The sequence below is a fragment of the Lissotriton helveticus genome, chromosome 2_1 (assembly GCF_964261635.1).
Source record: "Lissotriton helveticus chromosome 2_1, aLisHel1.1, whole genome shotgun sequence".
Classification (NCBI taxonomy): Eukaryota; Metazoa; Chordata; class Amphibia; order Caudata; family Salamandridae; genus Lissotriton; species Lissotriton helveticus.
In genome coordinates this window covers 2,078,868,981-2,078,894,705 of record NC_136059.1, presented here as the reverse complement: position 1 = coordinate 2,078,894,705, position 25,725 = coordinate 2,078,868,981, and the positions used below count along the sequence as shown (strand labels likewise).

General features: G+C 47.0%; 1 protein-coding gene across 3 annotated transcripts in view; it reads left to right on the top strand.

The window, feature by feature from the left end:
• Window positions 1-25,725, top strand: part of NEK1 (NIMA related kinase 1) — a 1,042,157-nt gene that overhangs the window by 200,567 nt on the left and 815,865 nt on the right. For all 3 annotated transcript variants that reach the window (XM_078677052.1, XM_078677050.1, XM_078677051.1), the window contains exon 7: window positions 1,216-1,270. In XM_078677052.1, the coding sequence (XP_078533178.1) occupies window positions 1,216-1,270 (55 nt within the window). The remainder of the gene's footprint in view (window positions 1-1,215; window positions 1,271-25,725) is intronic.

The window sequence follows — 25,725 nt, the reverse complement described above, 5'->3', positions numbered from 1 at the left end:
CCTTGCCGCTTCCCTCTAAAGAGGAAGAGCGGCTCCACCGTCTGGACCCAAAACGTGCGCTTTCATTCTACTTGGATCGCACACGCCAGTTCCGGGTGGATGACCAACTCTTTGTTGGTTACGTGGGCGCTAAGAAGGGGAAAGCGGTGCACAAGAGGACCATCTCCCGGTGGATCATCTTGTGTATCCAGGCATGTTACTCCTTGGCTAAAAAGGAGCCCCCTGTTGGATTGCGGGCTCATTCCACCCGAGCCACGGCGACTACAACTGCCCTGGGCCAGGGAGTGCCCTTACAAGACATCTGTCAGGCAGCTACGTGGGCCTCGCTGCACACGTTTGCAAGACACTACTGCCTGGACAGCCAAGTCCAGAGGGATGGCTTCTTTGGCCGTTCTGTCCTCCAGGACTTTCTGGTGTGATTATTGGTTCGCAGACCCACCACCGGGGTTGGTATTGCTGGGGTATCTATTCTAAGGTAAGGAATCTAATACTAACGTGTCTCTTTCAGATGCACAAGTTACTACTTGTGTAACGATATATCTGTAAGAGACATTAGTTAGTATTAGATTCCTTACCGACCCACCCATCCTCCCCGTTCTGCGAACCGATATCTAGGGTTTGGGTTACCCCCTTTCAGGGCCCTAGTTTCATGGCACCAGTGTTGGTTTTTAACATGGCTCAGCGCTTCTGGCGCGGAAAAGCTGTGTCTAAGAACTGACGTCAGCACGCGGAGGCGGCGTCTAAGTACTCCGACAACGTCATCACGACGCCGACGACGGACGCGGAGCCGCAGACGACGCCTACCGACGCGCAAGGGTACTGCTACGCAAAACATTTCCGGATCCAGTCTGACGCCTGGGGATATTCTAAGGTAAGGAATCTAATACTAACTAATGTCTCTTACAGATATATCGTTACACAAGTAGTAACTTGTGCGACGCTCTATGTTTTAAACTTCTGTACAAGTAACTTATATGGTTGCATACATAAGTGTTAAAATAGTAGTAGTTCCCTAAAATAGACCATGGAGATCTTCTTAGTGTTGGGGAAGGGGCGACGAAAAAGAACAGATCTGGGTTTATGCCTCATCACTTCCTACTGGCACAACTGATAATAATCTTTAGCCTAATAATTATATCATTCTTGTATGAACCATGTTCTCTTACGTGTTTTACAATAACTTGACTTTAATTATTATTATTTTTTTTTGTCTAGTGACATTTGGGCTCTGGGTTGTGTTCTTTATGAAATGTGCACACTGAAACATGCAGTAAGTATGCTCCTTCAAATAATTATAAACCCAACATAAATCGTAAATGCATATTTTTGTGGACAGTTAAAATTATTAATGCGTGTTAGTCAATTTGCTGCTCTTGAAATCCATTGCTAAATGTAGTCAAGAGTAGTTTTGTATATTCTTGCTGGTTAGATGAAGCATCGCCCTCAGAGTTAGGACACAAGCTCAGAAACAACTGCCTCTGCAGATTAAATTCCTGAATGGTTCACTCCTGGGTCCCCTTTCACAGTACCAGATGAGAGAAGCGCTTCCTTTTACACTGATACGGCCTTACATTGATCTCAGCGGTTGTTACAAATCATGCTCATCAATTCCATCAGCGCCAAGTATGGGAGTTGATGTATGCATAAAAGGACAGCACACATTTAATGGAGAGATAATAAAACAATCCTTCATTTAATTTTAATCTATACAAAGTAGCCAAAACCCTAAAGTATAAATATGCAATAGGTGATTGATAAATCTAAAAACCGAAACAATATGCAATATTTGAATTAATTCATACGCTTTGTTGGAAGTAGGTCATTGTTACTGGTCAGCTCTCCGAAGACTTTACTTTATTGGAGTTACCAGTTTTGCATTATCCTTTTTTACAAATTAGTGAAACCTTAAGTGCAACCATCTGTACACCTGTTCTAATATATTGCACACATTTTCCATGATCTCTTTTCTCCTCTGTTGCCTGTCCTTGGCAGTGTGTTGACCTTGCCCAAATTACATGGTTTCTTGATTGGTTTTGTCTTTTGGTGGGAAGTCTCTCAAACAGCTGTGCTACCATCTTCTTTACTTATTTCTAGGACAGGAAGCCAAGAAGTTCGGTATTGGCCACTGGTGATGCAGGTTAGCTGTACTGCGCTGTCACCCAATATGGACTTAACAATGTGTCTTAGACCAAGATGAGCAGCTTGGTCAAAATTCATGTTCATTGCCACTTTTGAGCAGCTACAGGGACACAGAAAATTCTAAACACTTAAGAAAGGGCGAGCTGGCACACTGTAGTTATGACATTTCTCATTCTTGTCAAGGAAGAGGTAAAATAAATACCAAGGAAGAAGAGAGGAGACTTAGTTTCGATGAAAAAGGCAAAAAAGACAGAATTTGAAAATGTATATGGAAGAAGGTTGTAGTGCCTGGGAAAATAGCTGCTGACGGTAGTAAACTCTCAAACTTGGAGAAAGGAAATGCCACTTCTAGTAATGATTGCCTAGCTGTTGCGATTGTCTTATGTATTGTTTTTTCTTTCAAGGTAATTTAATTGAGTTTACAATGCTGTAACCACAAAACGCCATTCTTAATCAATACATAAACTCTGGTGATGAAGTCAAGTTAAATTTGGCGCTCCCCACTTCTACATCCTTTTTCCCCCTTGGATCCATCATATATCCAACTTTGTGGGTGCTGTCCAAAGTTTCATATCATAAGGTCACTATCACTTCTTTCATCTCTTACCTAGCAATACTACTCATCTCATTCTTCCCAGGTTATATAAGCATACTATTCTTAATGATCTTAGTCCAGTTGGGCATGCCAGCCCTATATGTCTACCAGCTGGGTGGTGTAGCAGCAACTTCCATTGGTTTTCAAATTTGACAGCTCGGTCATTAAGATCCAAAGTTAATATATATCGATTGGCCACAACTGCCACAATTTATCAGCCCACTCTAGGATGTTTCAACCAAAGAATTATCACTGCCATCAGATAGCCCACAGTATCTTTAATATTGCTCAAAATTTCTTTCCAGAAAGTCTGCAATATAGGCCATTACCACTATATATGCAAGTCATATCTTTCTGATCACAGTCCTGCCAACATTTCCCATTTGCATTCCCAAACATGTTGTTTATTTTATTTAGGGCGATCTGCCATAGAAACGTGCTTAAACTTTGATTTCCTATTTTAAACGCTTCTCCACACAGAGGAGGTTATATCATACTTTTCTGCCATCTCCAAAGTGGAATATCCCTATCCAGGATGCACTGCCACAACATTACATACTCCCAAATGTATAGCTAGCCCTAAGAGTTGCATATATGTTAGATATCAACACTTTTGTTGTACAAAAATAAAGAGCTTTTCCTTTGGGATCAGGTCCCTGAGAGCTGCCTTCCTATTGCCCAGAGCTACGGCCCAGTGTCACGCTTCTAGGTGATATTCCTTTTTAGGTCTCGGCCTGATCCAGCGCATGCGCTAATCTTGGCTGAGACATTTTGGGGCTCTTAGAAATGCTACTTTGCAGGCGATCAGCTTGCTAGGACGCGCACAAGAGCGCGCGCATGCGCGTTATAGCAAGCTGATCGCTCTTAAAGTAGCATTTGCGGTGACGCGCGTGCACACTACTCACGTTTTTTTTCATTTTCATTTCGCGGCCGATTTTCATTTTGCGGCCACCAATGCTTGTTGAATTTGACTTTGAAGCCAGTTTCTTTAGTTGTAATTCTATTGATGCCTTTGTGCGTGCTCAAAGCTCCTTCTGACCCCCCCCATACACATGTTATCTATACTGTTAGTGATTCTTTGAGGGTGATTCATGCATCTTAGATCCTTAGATAAATACATACCACCATTGGAGGTCTCCGCAACCCGAAGCCCGGACTCCTTACATGATCTTTGGTATAGGGGTGCGTCATTCCGAAGACGACCTCAATTTGGGCATTGTTCCGGTACTTCCTGTCGGAGTGGACACATTGTTGGCCTTAGATACCTCTTACACCCGTTGTCAGAGATTTTGCAGGGTCTGCGACCCTCCAACGCTCTGACAAGTAGTGTTGCTGGCATCCTTCCCCCACTGCCTGACTGAAAGCAGTTCACGTAGCCTGCGGCCTTGTCTTACGGGGGAGGGGCGGGCGTCCTACCTGCTCATGCTCCAGCAGGCTGGAGCGTGTTCGCCCCTCTAAAGCCAGGTCACTGAGAGCTGAATGCAGCAAGTCTTTCACTCTGTCAGGCTTGTGATCACAGAGCCGGGCATCCTACATTCCTGACCCCAGACTGTTTTACAGGCCATGCATGTGCTTTCCTGGTAATTAGTTATCTCTTCCATGACTTTGCTACACAGCTGTGCATGCTGTATCTGTGTGCATTTTAACAGTGATTTAAGGCGACTGCTTAATAATGGAGCATTAGCAATTAGACTGAGAATGGGCTTTTTTTTGGGCCACGTACTGCAACAGACTTGTCGTCATCGGTGTCTACCAACTAGTTTCCAGCGTTTTTTGCAGCAGGGAACCAATTTTTTTCCTAACATGTTGATTATGATCTTTTTGTTTCCCTTCTCGCTTTATCTCTTCCCTTTCAATCTTTCTTTCTAAGCCCCGTGTTTTCTTCTGGCGTTCTATTTGATATGTCTCTTCCGCGTCTCTTTATTTCTCACTTTCATCTCTTTCCTTTTCCTCTTTTCTTCTCTTTCCCCCTTTATTCTCTTTCTTTGCCTCTTTATTCTCTCTTCCCTTTACCTTTCTTCCCCTTCCACACATCGTATTCTCATGGAATACAACGGCCTCCTCTCCCTCAGGCACATTCCTCTCTTGTTAATGGCGAAAGAGAGGGCTGCTGTCTCTGTGTTTTATGTGCATCAAGTGCTTTCAGGCAGGTATTCGCAATCCCCGCCTCTGCAGGCTGTTGTAATTGTTATGTTGTTAGGACAAGTGCTTTGCATACATACTCTGTCAAATCGATGCCTGTTATCAAGAGTGGCCCACTTTGTGAAGAAAAGGCCAACTTTCTCTCTTCACAAAACTTTAAGCTTCATATTCTCCATGTGTCTCTTAGTTTTAAAAAAAAATGTTTTAACACCGCGAAGTTGCCCCGAGGACATTAGAATGCTTTACTAGAGAACCTGACTGTGCTACAAATTGGGCCTTTTTGATAGGCGCGGGGAGATTGAGTGATGATTTAAGTCACAGGGCGTGAGCCAAGTGGGGGATTCAATCCAGATTGCCCAGTTCCAAGGTCGTGCATCATAAAACAGGAGTATGAACCCGTCAACCGTGTTGGGATTGGGGTAGAGAATTTGATAAGAACATATGGTGTCCCAACTGGTATTATTCAAAAGCAATTAGTAAGGATATGAATACAACATTATTCAGAAGGAAACAAGGAGACTCTATTTGATTATAGCATGAGCTCATGGCATCATTTATATACACAATTTAGGAATGGGAAAAAACAATAAGCAATTAGCAGTTGTTGCAGCACTGCAATATATAAATAAACCAATTGAAAACAACCCAAATTGTACTTGGTGCTCAAGGTGTGTGAGTGAAAAACACGATAGCGACGCAGGTGACAATGTGATCAGCGTTTACGGCGCATAGTGACTAGTGCATGGATATATACAGTGAGTAAAAACAATGTGGTTCCAGATAGTTTTGGAAGTTCGATTTGGATTTGATGTATTATGCGTGAACCACTTTGTATGGGGCACCTATGATCGTGCTGAATAGTCGACGGCGTTTCGATCCACATTAATCGGGATCTTCATCAGGACTGGGTAGGGTCGGATGCAGTGCTGTACAGGGAGGCAAAGGAAAGGGGTAAGTCACGAAAAACAAAAGGGGGGGAGGGCAGAATGGCGGTAGATGGCTCGCAGGGACAAAGGAATCGGGACAGACAGGGCCCCAGTGAGCAGGAGGACCCAGGGCGCTGCAGGAGAAGCGCGCGGGTATGGAGCGCAGCTGTGTGGCAGCCAAGGGTGGTATGTGCTCGGAGGCACTGGGAATGGTCTATATAGTCTGCGGCTGGTTGACAGGGTCGAGCAAGCGCCTGACAGCAAATGCGGGACAGGGACCGATAAGCAAGGACAACAGAGGAGGAGCTACCTGGTGCGGGTGAAGCGGACGATGGAAACCGGGTCCGGATCGTCAAAATTATTCGTACTGATAGTCAGCATAGATCTGGGGATGGAATATCAGGAGTGAGCCTGAGACGCGGTAGGGCACAACAACCGGAGGAGAGTGGAGAGGAACTCACCGGTGCCAGCGTGTTAATCAACGTAGGAAGAACAGAATCTGACCAATCGGGGTGGCGGGTCATCTGCGGGGAAAAAAAGGGGGGGAGGGGTTGTTAGGCTAAGTGCCAGGAGTGGCAAGGAGTGGGGGACAAGATGTAGCTCCCCGTAAGGGGAAGACTTACCGAGGGCTGGGACAATCAAAGCGCCTCGTGGTTGGCCGGCAAGGCAATTAACAATCGCCGATCCAGCAGTGATCGGTGTCGGGAGAATGAATCTATGGAAACAAGGGGGTGCCAAGGTTAGTGCGGTGACAGCGGCGGCAGAAGCCGGCTGGTTAAGTGTGATAAGCCCGAGACACGGTGGAAGACATACCTCTGTGGTGCTTGAAGCCGCATGGAGCTCGCGCAGGGCTGGCGTTGCTAGGGAAACGAGTGGGAGATACAGAAGCCTCATGTGGATTGGACGGGGGAGGGATTCTGTGACGTCAGTACTCGGGGAATGGGCGGACATCTGTGATAGGATGGTGTAAGAAGGGGGATGGAGCCAGAGTAACCGATGCGGGGCTGAGCTGTAAAGTGTAACTGGCTGAAGGCGCGTCATCGTTTGACAGCGGGAGTAATGCGTGAATCATTGTCAGCAGGCGCGTCATTGTGTGACAGGAAGAGAAGGGAATGATTAGTCAAATGAGTCAGTTATATAGGTCGGCAAAACTGAATGACAATTCAGGTAATTACATATGCATCATGAGTGCCAGATGAAACATTCGCTGCATGCAAGACCTCGTATGGCAGTAAATTGCGCCCCGTCAGATGGTGAAAACATTTTTGCGACAATAGTGCGTAACACTTAATGACCATTCCAGAAGAATCACAATACACATGCATGATGAAAGGCAGGGAAGGCAGCTGAAGTGCACCAGAACCAGTTGTCAAGGCTAATTGACGAAACAACAGTAGTGCAATGTTTCACTTAAGAAGCGGTTCAAAACGATGAAATAGTTAAAACCATTGACACAGTATGAGCCAGTGTGTGTAGAAGCAAAGTATTCATATAGAAAAGGCTGTAACAGGAAAGGAACAAAGACGAAAGGTATAGATTCAAATGGCAATGGTGCTGTTCCACTCGTCAATAGTGTTGAGCCCATTGTTTACGGAATCGCATAATGTTATCCATTTACACTCACTCCTGTTTAGGAGGGATTTGATGTCTCCACCTCTCATGGGGAGTGTCACCTGTTCAATCACCTGCCACTTGATGTCTGTGTCGATGTGGTTTTTCTCCAAGTAGTGTGATACCAAAGGAACCGTTATGACTTTGCAATTGATCCGGCTCTTGTGTTGGATAATTCTGTTCTTGATGGTCTGGGTAGTCTGGCCGATGTAAAGTAATGCACAACTGCATTGGATGGCGTAAATCACATTATTGGATCTGCAGTTCGTGTGGTTTTTCAGGGTGTGAGTTCTGTCTTTGTACCTGCAAACATTGGTGTTGTTGGTAAGGTCACAAACTGAACAGTTCTGGCATTTAAAATGACCCACTACTGGCGGGAGACCCCATGTGGCAGTGATGGTCCGTGGTCTTTTCGGGCCAAGTAATCGCATGCACCAAATGTGATGCTAGATTATCTCCATGTTGGTAGGAGAAAAGGGGTTCCTCTTTGAAAGGTTCAAAAGGGCGGAGTATGGACCAACTTTTCTTTATGATTTTCGTCACTTTGTTGCTGCTAGGGCTGAATCTGGACACAAACAAAATTCTTCTTCGGGGTTTTTTCGCTTGAGTAGTAAGGAGATGTTTCCTCTGGCAGTACCAAGCTCTTTTTCGGGCTCTAGATATGACCAGTTTCGGGTATCCTCTTGCAATTCGTTTTTTGTCCAGGATCTCTGCTTCTCGGAAGTAGTCCTTGCGCCACTTGCAATTTCTTTTAATTCGAAGAAATTGACCAAATGGCAGGCCATCCCTTAGTCCTCGTGGGTGATAGCTATTATATTGTAGTAGTGTGTTTCTTTCCGTCGGTTTCCAGAAGAGGCAAGTACCCAATTTGCCTTCCTCGGCGTGTATAGTGACTTCTAAGAAAGGCAGGTCATTGCTTTTACAATCACATGTAAAGCGTAGATGTTCCTGAGAGTGGTTGAGCCAATCTAAAGGCGATGAGAGCCTCTTTGGTTCCATTCCATAGCAGCAGGATGTCGTCTATATACCGACACCACAAATTGATGTTGTTCGAGAAAGGATTGTTCGTGTGTAAGATGAGTGTTCTTTCCATGTGGTGTATATAAAGAATTGCAAAATTTGGGGCAAAGCAAGGGCCCATGGAGACTCCTCTAATCTGTAAATAAAAAGTGTCCCGGTAAAGAAAGTAATTGTTCTGTAGTGCAATGCGTAGAAGACCCATGATTAAGTCGGTGGGTAGCCTAGTGGGCATGGGTCTGTCCTGGAGGAGGGATTCGATTACCTGTAATCCTTCAGAGTGTGGAATGTTCGTTTACAGGGATTCGATGTCTAACCCTGCCATGAGGTCGGTCTCCATATTGTAGGGTTTATCTTCAATGGTATTGATTAAATCTGTAGTGTCCCTGATGAAAGTGTCAGTGGTAGGAACAAACTCTTTAAGGATGGCATCGATGAGGAGGAGCTTGGCGGGCATCAGTGATGGCCGCGTGAGCACAGCGCTCTCCGGACCCCCGCCACTCCCGGCATGATATCCTGACCATATCCTGATTCTTTGCGAGGATTTGTGTAGAGGACACTGGGCTGATCTTCCTGGGACTTTTGGAATCTGATTTGGACCCGGGACGCCGAAGATACGACGGCTTGAACTTTCGGGGTCCGCCCTTGAGGTGCGCCCGGGACTGGGTGCGGCGTTGTGGCCGTCTTGGAGTTGAACAACAGCGGCAGGGGGATTGGACTTGTGGGTCCCCCTCTTAAGTTTCGGTTTCGATTCTGCCTCTGACTGAGACATCTGGCAGAAGAGTCCGGCCTTTGCTGGGTCCGGCGCACGAGACGGCTGTCGGGCCTTTGGCTTGCTTATTCTCCTTCCAGGCTAGTCCACTCCTAGTGGTACCCTCGTCGCTGCCTTTTGGTCCCGACGCCCTACTTTCCTGCGGCCATTTCCATCGGGCCGAGTGAGTCTCCTGGTGACGCGGCCTCCGACATGGCGGGCAGGGGGGACCGAGAGACCCGAAAGACCAAGACGCCCCTGCGTGGGGGCCCGGTCCAGTCTAACGTTATGGACCGTTACACCCATACGAAGGGGTCCCCTGGAGCCGCCCTGCCTGGTCCAAGTGCGGTTGACCACATCGTGGACGCGTCAACGGAGCCGTCCTTGCAGGACATCATGGGCGCCATTTCTGGCATGAAGGAAACAATAGGCCAACAGTATGAAGCTCTGGCCCACAAAATCGACACCGTGGCCATTGAAGTGAACTTGATTCGGGCCGACCTATCTAAAACCAATGAGAAGGTGAAGTCATTGGATCTCAAGTCATCCAGCCTCACGGCAGACGTCTCGGAGATACAGACGGAGGTTGGCAATCTCCGTAGGGTGAACGATTTCATGACCTGGCGCTTGGAGGACTTTGAGAACAGGGCACGTCGCTGTAATGTGCGTGTGGTTGGCGTTCCGGAGAATCCAGACCCGCACTCTGTTGATCTCCTGGTCGAGGACCTGATCCAGAACTACCTCTCTCCGTCTGGGTTGAGTACATTTTTCGCAGTGGAACGTGCCCATCGTGTTCCGGGAGGCCAGGGTAAGCCGGGCGCCCCGCCGAGGCCTATTGTTGCAAAACTCTTCCACTATAGAGATCGGGACGCTATCCTGCAGGCATCGCGCGTGAAGGGCCCGGTGGCCTTTGAGAATGCCACAGTGAACTTTTACCCGGACTTTTCTCAACAGGTTCAGAAACAGCGTATGGGTTTCCGTGGAGTCAAGAAGCGCCTCCGAGACATGGGATTGCGATATGCTATGCTTTTTCCGACCAGGCTGCGAGTTGAGTACAATGACCGAACCTTTTTCTTTGATCGGCCTGATTCAGTGAATGACTGATTGGACTCTCTGCCAGACCGACCTCCTGTGACTGAGCCCGCCGACCACCCGGGTGGTGCTGAGGGTGGTGCAGAGAGCTGAACTATTTGTCTATGCCCGGGTCTTCGTGTAGAGTACCTTCTTCTGGGATTTTATGCCTAAGTGCCTCTACTGTCTGTGTGTTCTCCTCGTTAGTTGTCTTGATCGGGGTGGCGGGTGGGTCAGGGCCTTTCCTCCTCCGGGGTCTTTTTGTAGAATGGGGGTTCTTGGGCGACAGGCACACTGCATGTTGGGGTGGCTTTTTAGCTTCTTGCAGGGGTGCAGGGTGGGGGGTGTTTCCTTGATCGTTGGGGGGTGGGTGGAAGGGATGTTTGATGTTTGTGTTTTGTTTTATCAAGGCGATTCTATCTTGCTAATGATGTTTTTGATGTCATGCTCATTGAGGGGGGGTTTCGGCGTTGCTGTGTGGGATGGGGGGTAGCGGGTTGAGGTTTATTTCGTGGAATGTCAATGGTCTGGGGGATCGTATTAAGCGAGGTGTGGTGTTGCGATGTCTACGACGTTTGTCTCCAGATATTGTTTTTCTACAGGAGACTCATTTGGTGGGCAATACATGTCGTGCAATGAATAGGTGGGGCTATCGCCTCGCCGCACATTCGGGGTTTACCACGGGTTCCAGGGGGGTGGGTATCCTTGTTCGGGCTTCCCTCCCCCTGGCTATTGATGATGTGATCCTTGATGATCGGGGGCGTTACGCCGTCCTCGTGGGACGCTATGAGGGTCGGACCCTTTCCTTGTTTGCCGTCTATGTGCCCCCCGGTCTACAGACCTCTACTTTTTCCGATTTGGGCCGGGTGTTGTTGAACCTCCCTGATAGTACTCTTTTTATAGCGGGGGACTTTAATTCAGTGTTCTCCGGTCTACACGATCGTCACCCCCCTAGGGATACTCCTTCGGCCCAACAGTGGCTGGGTGGGTTTCTGGATACGTTTGGCTTGGTGGATTGTTGGAGGCTTATGCATCCTACTCAGCTTCAATACACTTTTCATTCTGGGGCCCATGGGAGTTTGTCTAGACTGGATTATTTCCTGATGCCTGCGGCGCAGTCGCCGGCGGTTCGCGAGATTAGACACCTCCCCCGGGGCATCTCTGATCATTCACCGCTCTGGCTTTGTTTTGAGGTGGGGGTGGAGGCGGCGGGCCGTGTGGCTCCTATTAACCCATGGTACCTCACCTCCCCCGAGACCCGCGGTCTCTTGATTAAGTCTTTGGACAATTATTTCCTAGACAACAAGGGGTCCGTCTCATCGGCGGTATCCCTGTGGGAGGCCTTTAAGACAGTGATTCGCGGGCAGGCCCTTTCCCTTATTGCTGAATCTAAAAAGGCGAGGAATCGGGAGGTGGTGGACCTTGAGAGGGAGATTGCAGAGATAGAGGCTGACCTGGAGTCGAATGTCACACCTGGTAAACTCCACGCCCTGGGTCTGAAACAATTTGCCTATAGGTCTTTGGTTACAGATGCGGCTAAATTGATGTTTCGGGAGCAACAGGGTCGTTTGTATGATGTGGGGGACAAAGCGGGTAAATTGCTGGCATGGCTGGATAAGAAGGAGAGGGCGAATCGTGTGGTGCCTGTGATTCAGACTTTGAATGGTGTGAGAGTGACTGACCCGGTTGGAATAGTTGAATGTTTTGCGGACTATTTTCGTGTGGTTTATTCCCCTGTGTCTGCACGGGATGTTGATGACTCTCGCCTTTTGTTGCGTGATATAGCTCTGCCCAGTGTTTCCGATTTAGACCGAGTTTCTTTGGAGTCCCCTTTCACTACGGACGAGATAGCGACGGCTATTCGCTCACTCCGTTCGGGCAAAGCTTTGGGCCCGAATGGATTGCCTATTGAATTGTACAAGCTAAGTCCTGATAAGCTGGCGCCCTATCTTCGCACTATGTTTTTGGAATCCCGGGAGCAGGGTATTCTCCCATATGATCAGCGTCTGGCTACGATTGTTGTTATTCCCAAAGAAGGTAAACCTCGGGACCTTTGTTCGTCTTATAGGCCCATTTCCCTGTTGAATGTTGAACCCAAGGTTCTGGCTAAGCTTCTGGCTACCCGCCTCTTGACGGTCATTGGTGGCTTGGTGCATCCGGATCAATCCGGATTTATCCCGCATCGCAACACGGCTCTTAACCTACGTCGTCTCCACGGAGCTGTTGCGAGGGCGGGGCTTCTGACGGAGCCGGCCATTTTGGCTTCGTTGGACGCCTCGATGGCCTTTGATACGGTGGAGTGGCCCTATCTTTGGGCAGCTCTTGAGAAATTTGGTTTCGGACCTGAGTTTATTGGTTGGGTGAAGTTGTTATACGCCGAACCCTTGGCACAGGTGGTGGTAAATGGTCGGGTTTCTGTCCCCTTCTGCCTTGGTAGAGGGACCCGTCAGGGATGCCCCTTGTCTCCGTTGCTTTTCACGCTCGCCCTGGAACCGTTAGCTGCGTGGCTTCGATGGGAACCTTCACTCAAAGGGATCCGTTGGTCACCGGATTTTGAAGACCGCGTCTCGCTTTACGCGGATGACATTCTTCTGTATCTTACTTCCCCGCGTAAATCTTTAAATGTATTATTTGACGTTCTTACTTCGTTTGGTGCTAACTCAGGTCTGGTTATTAATTGGGCTAAGTCTTGTGTGTATGTTCTTTCAGGTGTGTTGCCCCCCTTGCCAGACAGATTTCCTATCCAGGTTGTCCAATCTGGCTTCAAGTATTTGGGGATCTTTATTTCACTGGACTCTTCACTCCGGTTCGAGCGTAATCTCCTCCCCCCGCTTCTTAGACTGCGACTGGACGTGGCCCGCTGGCGTAAGCTACCCCTGTCTCCTCTGGGCAGGGCTGCCCTTTTTAAAATGATGTCTTTGCCACGATTCCTATACGCACTTCAAAACTCTTTTGACGACGTTCCCGCTACCTATTTCCGAGAGATCGAGAGTCTTCAAAGACAACTGATCTGGGACGGGCGTCCACGTATTGCCCTGGCGAAACTTACCATCCCTTGGTACGACGGGGGCATGGCGCTCCCCGATATCAAGAGATATTATTGGGCCAATCAGCTGTCTGCCATTAACCACGCAATGTATTCCCCGGGTCGCGATCCGGCCTTTGAGATGGATAAACTCCAGCTGCCGGGAGGGGATTTTAATAGGGCGCTTTATTCCAGATCGGCCGGGCGCCATCTTACGGGCCCGTCCAGGATCGCAGTCAATGTGTGGCGCGCCGCGAATGTGAGTTTGGGATGGGAGAATCGACTGACAATGGCGACTCCGCTTTATGCTTCCGAACGTTTGGGATGTCTCTGGTCCTCTAAGGGCTTTGACCGCTGGGATATGATTGGGATATGTAAAGTGGGTGATGTCTGTGTGAAGGGTGGAGTGAAGTCTTTCCAGGCCCTTAAGGCCGAGTATGACTTGAGTGACAGAGAGTTTTTTCGGTATCTGCAGGTCCGGCATGCCCTGGCCTCAGTTCTGACTCCTGATGTGCCACTGCCCGAGTCCTCCCCCCTTGAGGACCGCATTCTGGATGGACACCTGCCCGATAGCACTATCTCCCTGATTTATAAGAAACTGATTAATAATCGCGCTGACTTACTGGTCCGACTTAGGGAGGTTTGGGTCGGGGACGGGTTGGACTTAGATGACGAGGATTGGCAGTCGGCACTCTCTTCTCCGAAAGAGGTCGCCATCCCAGCCCGTCTTCGCTTGGTTCAACTTAAGATCCTCCACCGGGTGTATGTAACTGGTCCGCGTCTGCTAGCAATGGGTTTTTCCCCGGATGGTTTATGCAAACGTGGTTGTGGGATGAGTGCTACATTTCTGCATATTCTTTGGGAGTGCCCAGTGGTGGCAGCCTATTGGACTAATGTGCTTGCGGTGATGACTGCTGTGACTGGTATTGCCCTGCGGCCTGAGGCTCGACGATGCCTGTTGAATGTGTGGGAACCCACCGACTGTTCTGTGGCTCAGACCCGATGGGCGACCTTGGGATACATGGTCGCGAAACGGGACATTGCGCAACTCTGGGGCGCTTCCAGACCTCCCGAGGTCTCGGTGTGGGAAGATAACATGGACTGGTCCATGTTTCGAGAGAAGACCGTCTATGTGGCTAGGGGCAGACCCAGGGCGTGGACGAAGATTTGGAGTCAGTGGAACGAATATCGTGGTGACATCTGTACCCCTCCCTTGGTTGACACTCCCGATGTTACCCTATCTCCCTAGGCTGGCGTTCCCGAAATTTTCATATTGTTCTAAGATTTTCCTGTCCTCCCCGCTGTCACCCCCCCCCCGGCCTTGCCGAGTCCCATTGACTGTGCTTTCGTCTTCCTGATTAGTGGCCTTCCCCTCCGCCTTCTGGGCTGACTTTGACTATTGTGCATTCGCCTTGTTTAGAGTTAGTTGTTTCTATGTTTGAAAAAACAAAAAATTTTATGTCCTGTCCTATGGTTTGAGCAATACTTGATATCTGATTTGTGCCTGGCCACGGAAGTGTTCGTTTGCTTCTTATGTTGTGCGTTGCTATTAGCGGCCAGCCCGTGTGGTTGTAGGCCCATCTTTGTACTTTTTATTTTCATTGCTCAATAAAAGTTTAAAAAAAAAAAAAAAAAAGGATGGCATCGATGTACTTGCCAATTGGTTCCAAAATCGATCCACACCCTGACACGATGGGACGTCCGGGCGGGTTGATGTGATCCTTGTGGATTTTTGGAAGGACGTAGAGGACCGGTGTACGAGGGTGTGGATGGTTGAGGAAGAGAAATTTCTTGTGTGATTTGATTTCCCTGGATTTTGCTTGTTCTGTCACATTCAAAATTTTCTGTCTGATGTCTTGAAGTGGGTCTTTGTTAAGGGGGCGGTAATGGTCGGCGTTGTTAAGTTGGCGTTTGATTTCTAGATCGTATTTGTCTGCTTTCATCAAGACAATGCCACCGCCCTTGTCCGCAGGGTTTGATGATGATGTCGGTGTTGTTCTTAAGGGTCAGTAATGCTTGTTTCTCCAAGAGGGAGATATTGTAGGGAATGAATTGGGGTTGGGATTGTAACTCGGCAATATCTCGAAGTACCAAGCGCTCAAAGGCCAGGATCTCTGGTGGCATAGTAGAGGAAGGCGGGTTAAAGGTGGAAGCCGGATGGACACGTTGAGTCACTGGTTCGTTAGGTTCGGGTTCATTTATAAAGAATTGTCTCAATCGTATTCTGCGGAAAAACTTCAGTAAACTGGCCTGTAGTTCCAGGTAATTAGTCCATTCAGTCGGAACGAAGCTGAGGCCTCGAGAGAGAATACGTGTTTCATCATTAGTAAGGACTTGATCCAATAAGTTGAAGATGGGTATTGTATCTTCGTTGGAAGTAGTAGGCATGGCGTTGGTGGGAGGTGCAGACTCAACTTCTAATGTAATCACTGCTGAGGCCCCCACTGGTAGAAACGGTTGCGTGTCTGCCTCTCTCCTACCAATTGGGGTTGGTATTGGCGGACTCTGGGCGGGCGAGATGCTGGTTGGCCGCGTCCGCGGCCCCGTCCTAAAAAACCTTGCGGGTGTAAGGGTGGTGGTCTGGTGGTCAATCGTGTAGAACTGGAGCCTTCTCCAGGGTCTGAATCTTCAGCAGAGGTATTAGAAGAATCTGAGAATGTGATCCGTTGATTGTTTCTGAATCTACCCCAATTTTTGGATCTTGATGGAATGTATAGGGTATTATAGAACTCCTCGTTGAGGTATGGAAAGGTTTGTTCCACTTTGTAGAATTTGATATCTTTTTGTATTTTGGTGGCTTTTTTGTTAAGTTCGAAGGTGCTGAATGTGGAAATGGTGACGTTAACTTTTTCTAGGAGATTGTTTGCATCAGGGATAGTGGAATCAGCCAGGATCAGTTGCTCAAGTTCTTCAATTTCTTTGAGTTCCTGTCGGCTGTGTTCGATGGCTGTATCAATGCCCAACACCATCCAGTGGCGAGAGCAGGTGGTGCAAGGTGACTAAAGCTGGTACGGAATTTCGGATCCTTGGTAAAGATGGCAGGGGTGTTACGGATTTGAAGGCCAACAGGAATTACGCCAGATCTTAAGTAGTCCGTCAACATGCGAGCGTGTAGGTCGGTGCGGATTTGTTTTTTCTTTAGTTTCTCTAGTTTTTCAAGAAGTACACAGGAATTATTAGGAGTTGGAGCAGTGGCAGGGGAAATGGATGGTCCAGAAAGGAGAGAAGGACCACCTATAAGGCTTTGAATGTATTCCTCTGAGTAAGATAGAGACTCCTTCGACATTCTGAGTGAAATAGAATTATCAAACAGAGTACAGGATCACACAGTTGATACGAAAGTAGAGTCCAAGAGGACTAACTCTCGCAGCTATGCAGCTGCTCACAATCTTGTATCATAAAACAGGAACCCGTCAACCGTGTTGGGATTGGGGTAGAGAATTTGATAAGAACATATGGTGTCCCAACTGGTATTATTCAAAGGCAATTAGTAAGGATATGAATACAACATTATCCAGAAGGAAACAAGGAGACTCTATTTGATTATAGCATGTGCTCATGGCATCATTTATATACACAATTTAGGAAAGGGAAAAAACAATAAGCAATTAGCAGTTGTTGCAGCACTGCGATATATAAATAAACCAATTGAAAACAACGCAAATTGTACTTGGTGCTCAAGGTGTGTGAGTGAAAAACACGATTGCGACGCAGGTGACAATGTGAACAGCGTGGACGGTGCATAGTGACTAGTGCATGGATATATACAGTGAGTAAAAACAATGTGGTTCCAGATAGTTTTGGAAGTTCGATTTGGATTTGCTGTATTATGCGTGAACCACTTTGTGTGGGGGCGCCTATGATCGTGCTGAATAGTCGACGGCGTTTCGATCCACATTAATCGGGATCTTCATCAGGACTGGGTAGGGTCGGATGCAGTGCTGTACAGGGAGGCAAAGGAAAGGGGTAAGTCACGAAGAAAAAAAGGGGGGAGGGCAGAATGGCAGTAGATTGGTCGCAGGGACAAAGGAATCGGGACAGACAGCCCCAGTGAGCAGGAGGACCCAGGGCGCTGCAGGAGAAGCGCGCGGGTATGGAGCGCAGCTGTGTGGCAGCTAAGGGTGGTATGTGCTCAGAGGCGCTGGGAATGGTCTATATAGTCTGTTGCGGTTGACAGGGTCGAGCAAGCGCCTGACAGTAAGTGTGGGACAGGGACCGATAAGCAAGGATAACAGAGGCGGAGCTACCTGGTGCGGGTGAAGCGGACGATGGAAACCGGATCCGAATCGTCAAAATTATTCGTTCAGGTAGTCAGCATAGATCTGGGGATGGAATATCAGGAGTGAGCCTGGGGCGCGGTAGGGCACAACAACCGAAGGAGAGTGGAGAGGAACTCACCGGTGCCAGCGTGTGAATCAACGTAGGAAGAATAGAATCTGACCAATCGGGGTGGCAGGTCATCTGCGGGGAAAAAAAAAGGGGGGGGGGAGGGGTTGTTAAGATGAGTGCCAGGAGTGGCAAGGAGTGGGGGACAAGATGTAACTCCCTGTAAGGGCAAGACTTACCGAGGGCTGGGGCAATCAAAGCGCCTCGTGGTTGGCCCGGCAGGGCAATTAACAATCGCCGATCCAGCAGTGATCGGTGTCGGGAGAATGAATCTATGGAAAAAAGGGGGGCCAAGGTTAGTGCTTTGTTGTGGTTACTGTTTGAGGAGCTACAGGTCCACTTTGATCTCCCTCTGGGACACTTTTTTATCCACAGGGCGCTGGTTGCTGCCATTAAAGAACAGTGGCTGGGTGGGATGTTCTTCTGAGCCCTCTCCCCATATGGGTTGCCGGGTTCTTTGCACCACCTTGGGTACATGCAGGGCTGTATCAAACTTGTATGGAGCATTCCGTGCAGACATGACTGCGCCGTTGACGATGTTGCAAGACCAGTGGGTGGCGGATGTTGGACTGCTGATCAGTGGTGCTGATTGGTTGTGCATATTGTAGCATGTCCCCAAGGTGTTACACTGAAGTGCCACACCCTCAGTCTTGTTAGATAAGCACGCTTGGAGACTGCAGATTTTAGATATTTGGTACATCAATCAATAAAGCATTCACGTTTGTACGAAAAACCAATGCCTTTGTGCATACAGGATGGACAACAGCACAAAATGATGAGCATTATTTATGATACAGAAAGAAACACACACCGTAAAATGGAAAAAAAAAGGTTGTTCCATCTCAGTCATTAATGTAATTTTGTCAAGACAGCAAAAATATAATATAACATACTGCTGCACTGCACAATGTTGGCTTACGTATGCAGAGTTTACCCCTGATCCGAATCCTCTAGTTACTCCACTGTACGATAACCTAACTCTCCTTTCACTAACTAAAACTTAATATAATCGAACAGGATACACACAAATTAAGGTCAGGCAGAACTGACTCTATCCTGTACTCGTCTTACCAGCAAGGGCAATAGAAGATTTAGCAGCACTTAGCTCTCATCCCTTGTGCGCCACAATAGAATGACCATGTTGGAATGGCACAAAACCTATTTTTCACACACACAAAAACGACCCACGCCGAACGCAACTTCATAAACGATGCTGCAAATTGCGGAGTTTAAATCTTTTCGTCCATTGGTGCTAGGAGCAATGCAATTTACAACAATAGCGTCAAAATCGGAAATTACCTATTGTGCCCCCTAATTTAACATGACCAGGCAAGGCACTCGGCTTATTCCAACAGTCCATGAAATCTGCTGGTACAAGTGGCCCCAAGTCTAGACAAATGAGGATACTTTTTTTCACTTTGTATGTCCCTGATTTTGCACAAATCGAAACATTACAGCGTTTGTTAACAACATGTAACTTCTTACAGTACACGGCGGCGCTTTCACTTTACTAAGCTGTGGCGTCCATTATTGTAATGCGAGTTTCTAGTTTCTCATGCCGCTTTTAATTTAGGAAATTGTGGCGCTGCGAGCTCTGCCATATGGGGGTTTTATCGCTATCTATCATTCCGTAGCTGTGTGGGCAGCCGGACACAGAGGATCGATTCGCTCGGGGAGTGGACTTGTGCGCTTCATGACTGGCACAAGTGAACTATTGACATATTTCACGTGCAGGGAAAACATCAATCTATGATCCGTTGGCCTCACAGAAGGAACACAGGCACTCTGCGCCTGCCAGCCCCCCTTCGCGTGTGTATCACCAGCCTTTTTATTCATTTGACTATCCAAGTGGCTCCAAGTCTAGTCAAATGAGGATTCTTTTCCACTTTGTATGTCCCTGATTTTGCACAAATCGAAAACATTACAGCGTAAATACACTGAACATAATCTTCACAAAAGTTATTTACAAAAGTTTAAGCTATTGCCATTATAAATTACAATAACTTATTTAAGTATTAATTATTAAAAAAAAATAAAAGCCATTGTTATTTGTAATATCAATACATATAAGTCACGTAAATACAACACATATTGCATTACAAATGCTATAGGTGTCACATTTGCGAAAGTTAAAACTATTGGCATTGTAAATGACAAAGCTATTAATTTAGCTATTTTCAAAACCAACACATAAATAAAAATGTTGTCATTTACGATACCAATAGCTCAAACTTTCCTAATGCGAGATCTATTGCATTGCAAATACTAGTTAAATTTTTCAAAGGATTTAATCTTTCCTCCTGCAACCTCAAGTCCACTGGGAGCACGCCACATGACATGAAGTACGACCCATAATAGCAGCTTCCATGTATATCCAGTATTTTTCCGTTTCATACAGAGACCACCTGAACAAGACTGGGCTACTAGTTCAGATTAAGCAATCCTAGACCTCAAGTCTTCCTGCCTGCCTGCCTTTTAAAACATCTCAGGCCACTCTTGTCCTTTTTCTTGCCCATACAAAAGAGATAATCAGTACCTGCAAATCTTTCTTGTCTTTCTGAGGGACTGACACAGGCATGGCTTGAAAGACATCTAAGTAACAAATTCATTTTGACAGTGGCAATTCATCCCAACTATAAAAATGGGTGGCAATCAAAGTTCTAGAGTAGGGTAATTTGTGGCATATAGCTTCTGCATAGTGGGAGTAATGTAGACCCCGGATCCCGGTGCTGCCAGGCTATGAACTGCATAGACTCGATAGGGTGGGCAAAATAGGAGGAGGACTAGCCATCATTGTGAAGGTGGAATTTAAGTGTATTTCGGAACAATTTATTTTGAAGGATTGTGAGTGTCTCCAATTTACAATACATTTATCCCCGACCTTTACGCTTTCGGGTCTACTAATTAATCGACCACCAGGCCCCCTCGGGATGTTCTTAGAAAAGGTATCCAATGCAATGACTAGTCTGCTTGTGGAAAAATAAATTTTGCCATGTTCTGTGTCCCTACGCGTCATCCAACATATGTTATCTGTGCATGATTAATATGCCCATGTATTCCCCATGTTCGATTAAAGACGCAATTACAGTTGTGTCCACCTCTAGTATGTCAGTTTCCAGTTCTCGTGAATACTACGAATATCAGGCCTATGTAAAGTTACGTTGCCACGTTTCTCAGTGTGCACGTTATTACATTGTAAAGTCCCCGTTTCTAGGCCTCAAAAGGGCCCGGACACCAGATTCAGCTCCTGTCTCCTGAGCCTCGCTGAGGAGCGATACAGCCCCCACCTGTATCCTCGACCCTTCACTTACTTCCTGCCTTGCAGTGCCCGGCTCAGCCTGGCTCTGCCTCTGAGTCTGCCAAGAGTATGTTATGATTCCAGTTATCAGTTCAGTCCTCCTTCTCTGCATTCCTAAGCTACTGAACTGCATCAATAGTTTCCGTCATTGTCTAGCCTTTACGTCTCCATGTAAGAGAAATACTGCATTTAATGGTCATTTAATATTCTTCATCACGCACTACATGTAGAATAATGCATGCTCCAGTCTTAGAGTCCGTTAGCCTCTCCCCTCCTGACTCTTAGTTCATATCAACATGTTCTCAAAACATCAGATACTAGATACTGCTTAGGTACATGTCGCCCTGACTCTCCAGACTTCAGTCTCTGCTCCTAGCACAGAGTTCGTAGCCCCCAGCTTCTCCTAGTAACACGTCATTGCCAAGTTTGCGCGCACCATTAGGTCAGAGGTCCCGGCTCCTTGGGTAGCCCCCTCCATGTTTCCGCCCCATTCATGACATATTCTGTTACGTTTGCATCACATGTCTATGTATACGCCTCTGTTACACCCACTTTCACCCTTATCTTTCGCGACTGCTATTGACCACACCCACTGCTCCGCCTATCCTATGTACTGTAATGCAACTGTTTTAGTATATATGATCGTGTATTGTTATTAAAAGTTAGCGCGCTCATCCCAGATCCTGTCCCGGCAGCTGCCGGGCCCTGCCATCCTATTCCTGTGCAGGTTGTCCTGTTCCTGTCCTTATGCTGTATTAAACCTGCAAAACTCCTACTACCTCGAATCTTGACTCTTATTTATTGAGCTATCTGTTATTCATTTATGCATTCAAAAAGAGAGGTATTATTTATTTATTTACCACATAATGGCGCCCGAATAGGGACTTGCCTTTTCCCCACGCGCCGGTGAAGCCACGCCGGCCCCCTGACCCTCTGCAGCCGTGACGGAACCATACCGTGCACGTGCAGATATTTCTGCTTCAAGTATCCCTCAGGCCCACGGAGGAGACGGAGGTGGCGGTCCAGCATCCAGACGAGGCGGTGGAGGAACGCGGCGAGTCCCGACCAGAGCCCAAGCCGAAAGTCCAAGGTCCGAGGTATCCGGAGGCCCACCTGTAACAGAAGTCCGAAGTTCGTCCGTCCGGCGTCAAAGCAGTCCAGTCCAGTCCGAGGCCTTCCGTTCTTGCTGCCCGGTGAGTACCGTTGCTGGGGTAGTATCTAGACAGGGTCAATCTAATTGACTCTGGTCCGTGGGTTGGTGGTACACAGACCCACAAACGAAGTGTCCACTTCGGTGGATGCGGGTCCTGACGTGTCTCTGTATGAGACCGGTAAGTTTCGTACTGTTTCAGCAGTGCATCTAGTTTCTGTTCTAGTCAGTTCTGTTCTCAAGAAAATTCATGTATTCTGTTTCCCGTATTCCAGGTAGTATTCTGTTCGAACTGTTATTCTGAATGTTATTCATGTATTTTAATGTCGTGGTATGAGTGCGAAGTGATTCTCGTGTTCATTGTGTATTGTATTGTGTCCAGATTATAGTTCAGTCATGCCACTCTTTTCAAAACTGCGTCAGTTAAAAACCAGAAAAGGTCTGCTAGAAGCAGCAGTTCCTGTCCCGCCTAGGGACAGTCCAGGTCATTTTATGTATCAGAAGCATGGCATAAGCGCCATATTGTATCTAGATTTATGGGTAGAGTATACCAAACAGTTAGAAGAAAAGTATAGATGGCCCGTATCGGGTACATGGGATGCCGAGTGCATCATGAGAGTAGAAGAGGCATTATGGAAAAAGAAAGCCAGACAGTCACAGAAAGATGCCATCGAGTTATGGCGCAAAGAATCTCATAAAAGAACTGAAAAAGAAATCAGAAAGTCAGAATTAAGTAGAGAATCCTTGGAACGAGCACAGGAAAGGGAACTAATCGAGATTGGTGAACGAGTTAAAACCGAACAGTCAGACAGACAGAGGCATGCTCTTGTTAAGGGTATGTATCCTCTTCTTGCCGAGGGCTTGCCAAAAGCGACCCTGGAGGCATCCAGTAATTTTCCGCCACCACTAGTTCCGACCAAGCTACGTCACACACCGACCGCAGCTGATATTTTCATTTCGTCCTATTTGGACGACACAGTCCCAGAATATGCAAATCCTGTTCCTGCTCCGCCAGTCCCTGTAAATCAGGCACTTCCCGCTCTTTCAGACACCGGAGTACCTGCTACGGGACCCCCGGTCCAGCCCGTCCTACAAGTCCAGCCTGCATTTCCATTTCCCACTCTGCCAGGACGAAGAGCATCAGTAGACGACTCTAGTTTAGGGGCCGCAGGAGGAGGTCCTCCTCAAACCCCGCCGCCACACAAGCGTTTAACGTTAGCCGAATTACACGCACAAGCGTCACAGCGTACGCCCAGATATCAGTCTGTTGCAGAAATAAGAAAAGCCCTTACCGAATGTGGCTATGATCCAGTCCCAGGCGAGGATAGTATGGTTTTATATTCATTACGCGTAAGAAAGGTGGCCGAGTATCTAGCCACCCTACCAGATATGAAAGAAGATCTAGACAGAATATACCGTTTCATCCGTACAGGGGATGATCCAGAAAGTATTAGTGACGTCCTGTCTCAAAGGAAAGTTGATATCCAGCTCATGCTATTAAAGTTTCTGATTAATTGTCTAATAAGGGAACAAGATTATCCGACCAAAGATCAAGCCGAAATGAAAGTCCTGACAAGGTGGAGTGATAATATAGCAGAGGGTAAGCACAAGACCATCGGTAGTATAGAGAGTATGTACAAGAAGATTCGTAAAGAAATAATAAGGATACACGAACAACGCAAAGCAGCACAAGTAAGCGAGAAAGAAAATGACTCTTCTACAGAAGAGGTAGAGGACGAGAATCCCGACAGAATAGCGTATGTAGGAAAATCTAGATTTCCAGACCGACATTCACGTCTAGACTACAAGAAAACTGTTCCTCATCCGGCACCAGAACAAGGTTCTCTAGAACAAGTATTCCAAGCTACCGATCACATTCTGAAATTACGAATCGGTTATAGCGAGTTAAGTACTATGCATGAACAAGAACTAGTCCGATCAGCAGTCCGATGGATTACTGATTCTACCACTTTTCCAGACGAAATAGTGGCACAAATGTTTCTGAAATTGCCCCCAGCCGAGCAACGACTGGCGGGTATGTATATGATCCAGCACCTCATTACACTGTATGAGGGTCAACATTCTGATCCAGGTCCGTTACATGATGTCCTGAACGAGTTACTCCAGTATAAGTGGAAAGGTTTAGGTACTGATTTAATTAGTGTCATTCTAGAACAGCGCCACAAATATAGAACGTTCTTGAACCCGCATTTTGTTCATATCTCACCCCCAGAAGGTAAACCCTTTCACATAGATAGACAGAATCCGTTACGAGAAGTACATCCAATTAAGACAGCAGGTGGTGAAATGCAACGAGTGTTTGTTTACACCCCGATCACAAAGATGGAACTCTTAGAGATGAAAAAGTTAATTCCCTGTCATGATAAAGATCCAGCAGGGTTCCACCGAGAATTAAAAGACATGCTCCGTATGGGAGAATACACGTATCCAGATATCATTAAAATGTTAAAAGTCCTGTTGCCCGCAGGGGTATATGAGAAACTCAAAGAAAAAGAATGGGAGGTGGGAGAGAAAAAGATCGATTGGGCAGTTCTAGAAGCCGAAGACAAGGCACGAGTACCAGGTACCGGTCTTGGAGATAAATGTAAAGAATTACCAGAATTGTTAATACAAGTTTTACCCAGATTATTGACAACTAGAAAGGAAGACTGGGATGCCATCTCAGCCTGTAAACAGAAACAAGACGAAGATATTAGTGATTTTTATTCTAGATTTGAGAAATGTTTTAGCATCAACAGTGGCCTCAAGACCAGTAGTGAATCATACCCTCATCTCTTTGTTACTAAACTAGTAGAGAATTCAAGTCCACAAATTAAAAATCGAGTTTTGAAAGTCGAAAGTACCTGGCAAGCTAATACCCCGTCCCAGATGTTACAGATGCTCCAATATCACCAGAATAGAATCAGAGAAGAGCAAGACCACGAAAGGAAACGTATGAAAGACACGAAAATGAAAGTACTAGTTGCACAATCCGTTCCTCAAGACAGTCAGAAGAGGGGTCCGAATCAAGCCAGTCCTCTTGCAGCTCCCGTTAAAGGAAACTGCAATTATTGTAAACAGCCAGGTCATTTTATAAACGAGTGTGCAGTTCTGAAACACAACATAGCTACCGGTAAGACTAAAGAAAGACCACGTCCGCCTAGACAAGAACAAGTTTCACAGACTTCTCAGCCACAGAATGCACCACAGACAGTTACAGCACCGCAGCCTATCGCTGCAACACAGCATGTTACACAGCAGATGTACCAGTATGCACAGTCTGAGTATCCAGAGTATCAGCCGTACTCATGAAACAGCCTAGAGAGGGAGGTAGGCTTGCCTCTCATCGAGATACCTGTAGATCAAGAAGGTCCCTATGTTCATAGTCAAGTATTAGGGAAAGACAGAAAGTTTTTGATTGATACAGGGGCAAGTAGGACCACTATTAGTCACGCCGAAGTTCCAGGGGCTCCGCTCTCAGGCTCAAGAAATGTTTCCCTTGGATTTTCAGGAAAACCTATCGTAAATGAAATATCAAAGCCAGTTACTCTAGAAGTAGGTCCATTGTCCCGCACTACTGATCTGTTACTTACTAAGTCATGTCCAGAAAACCT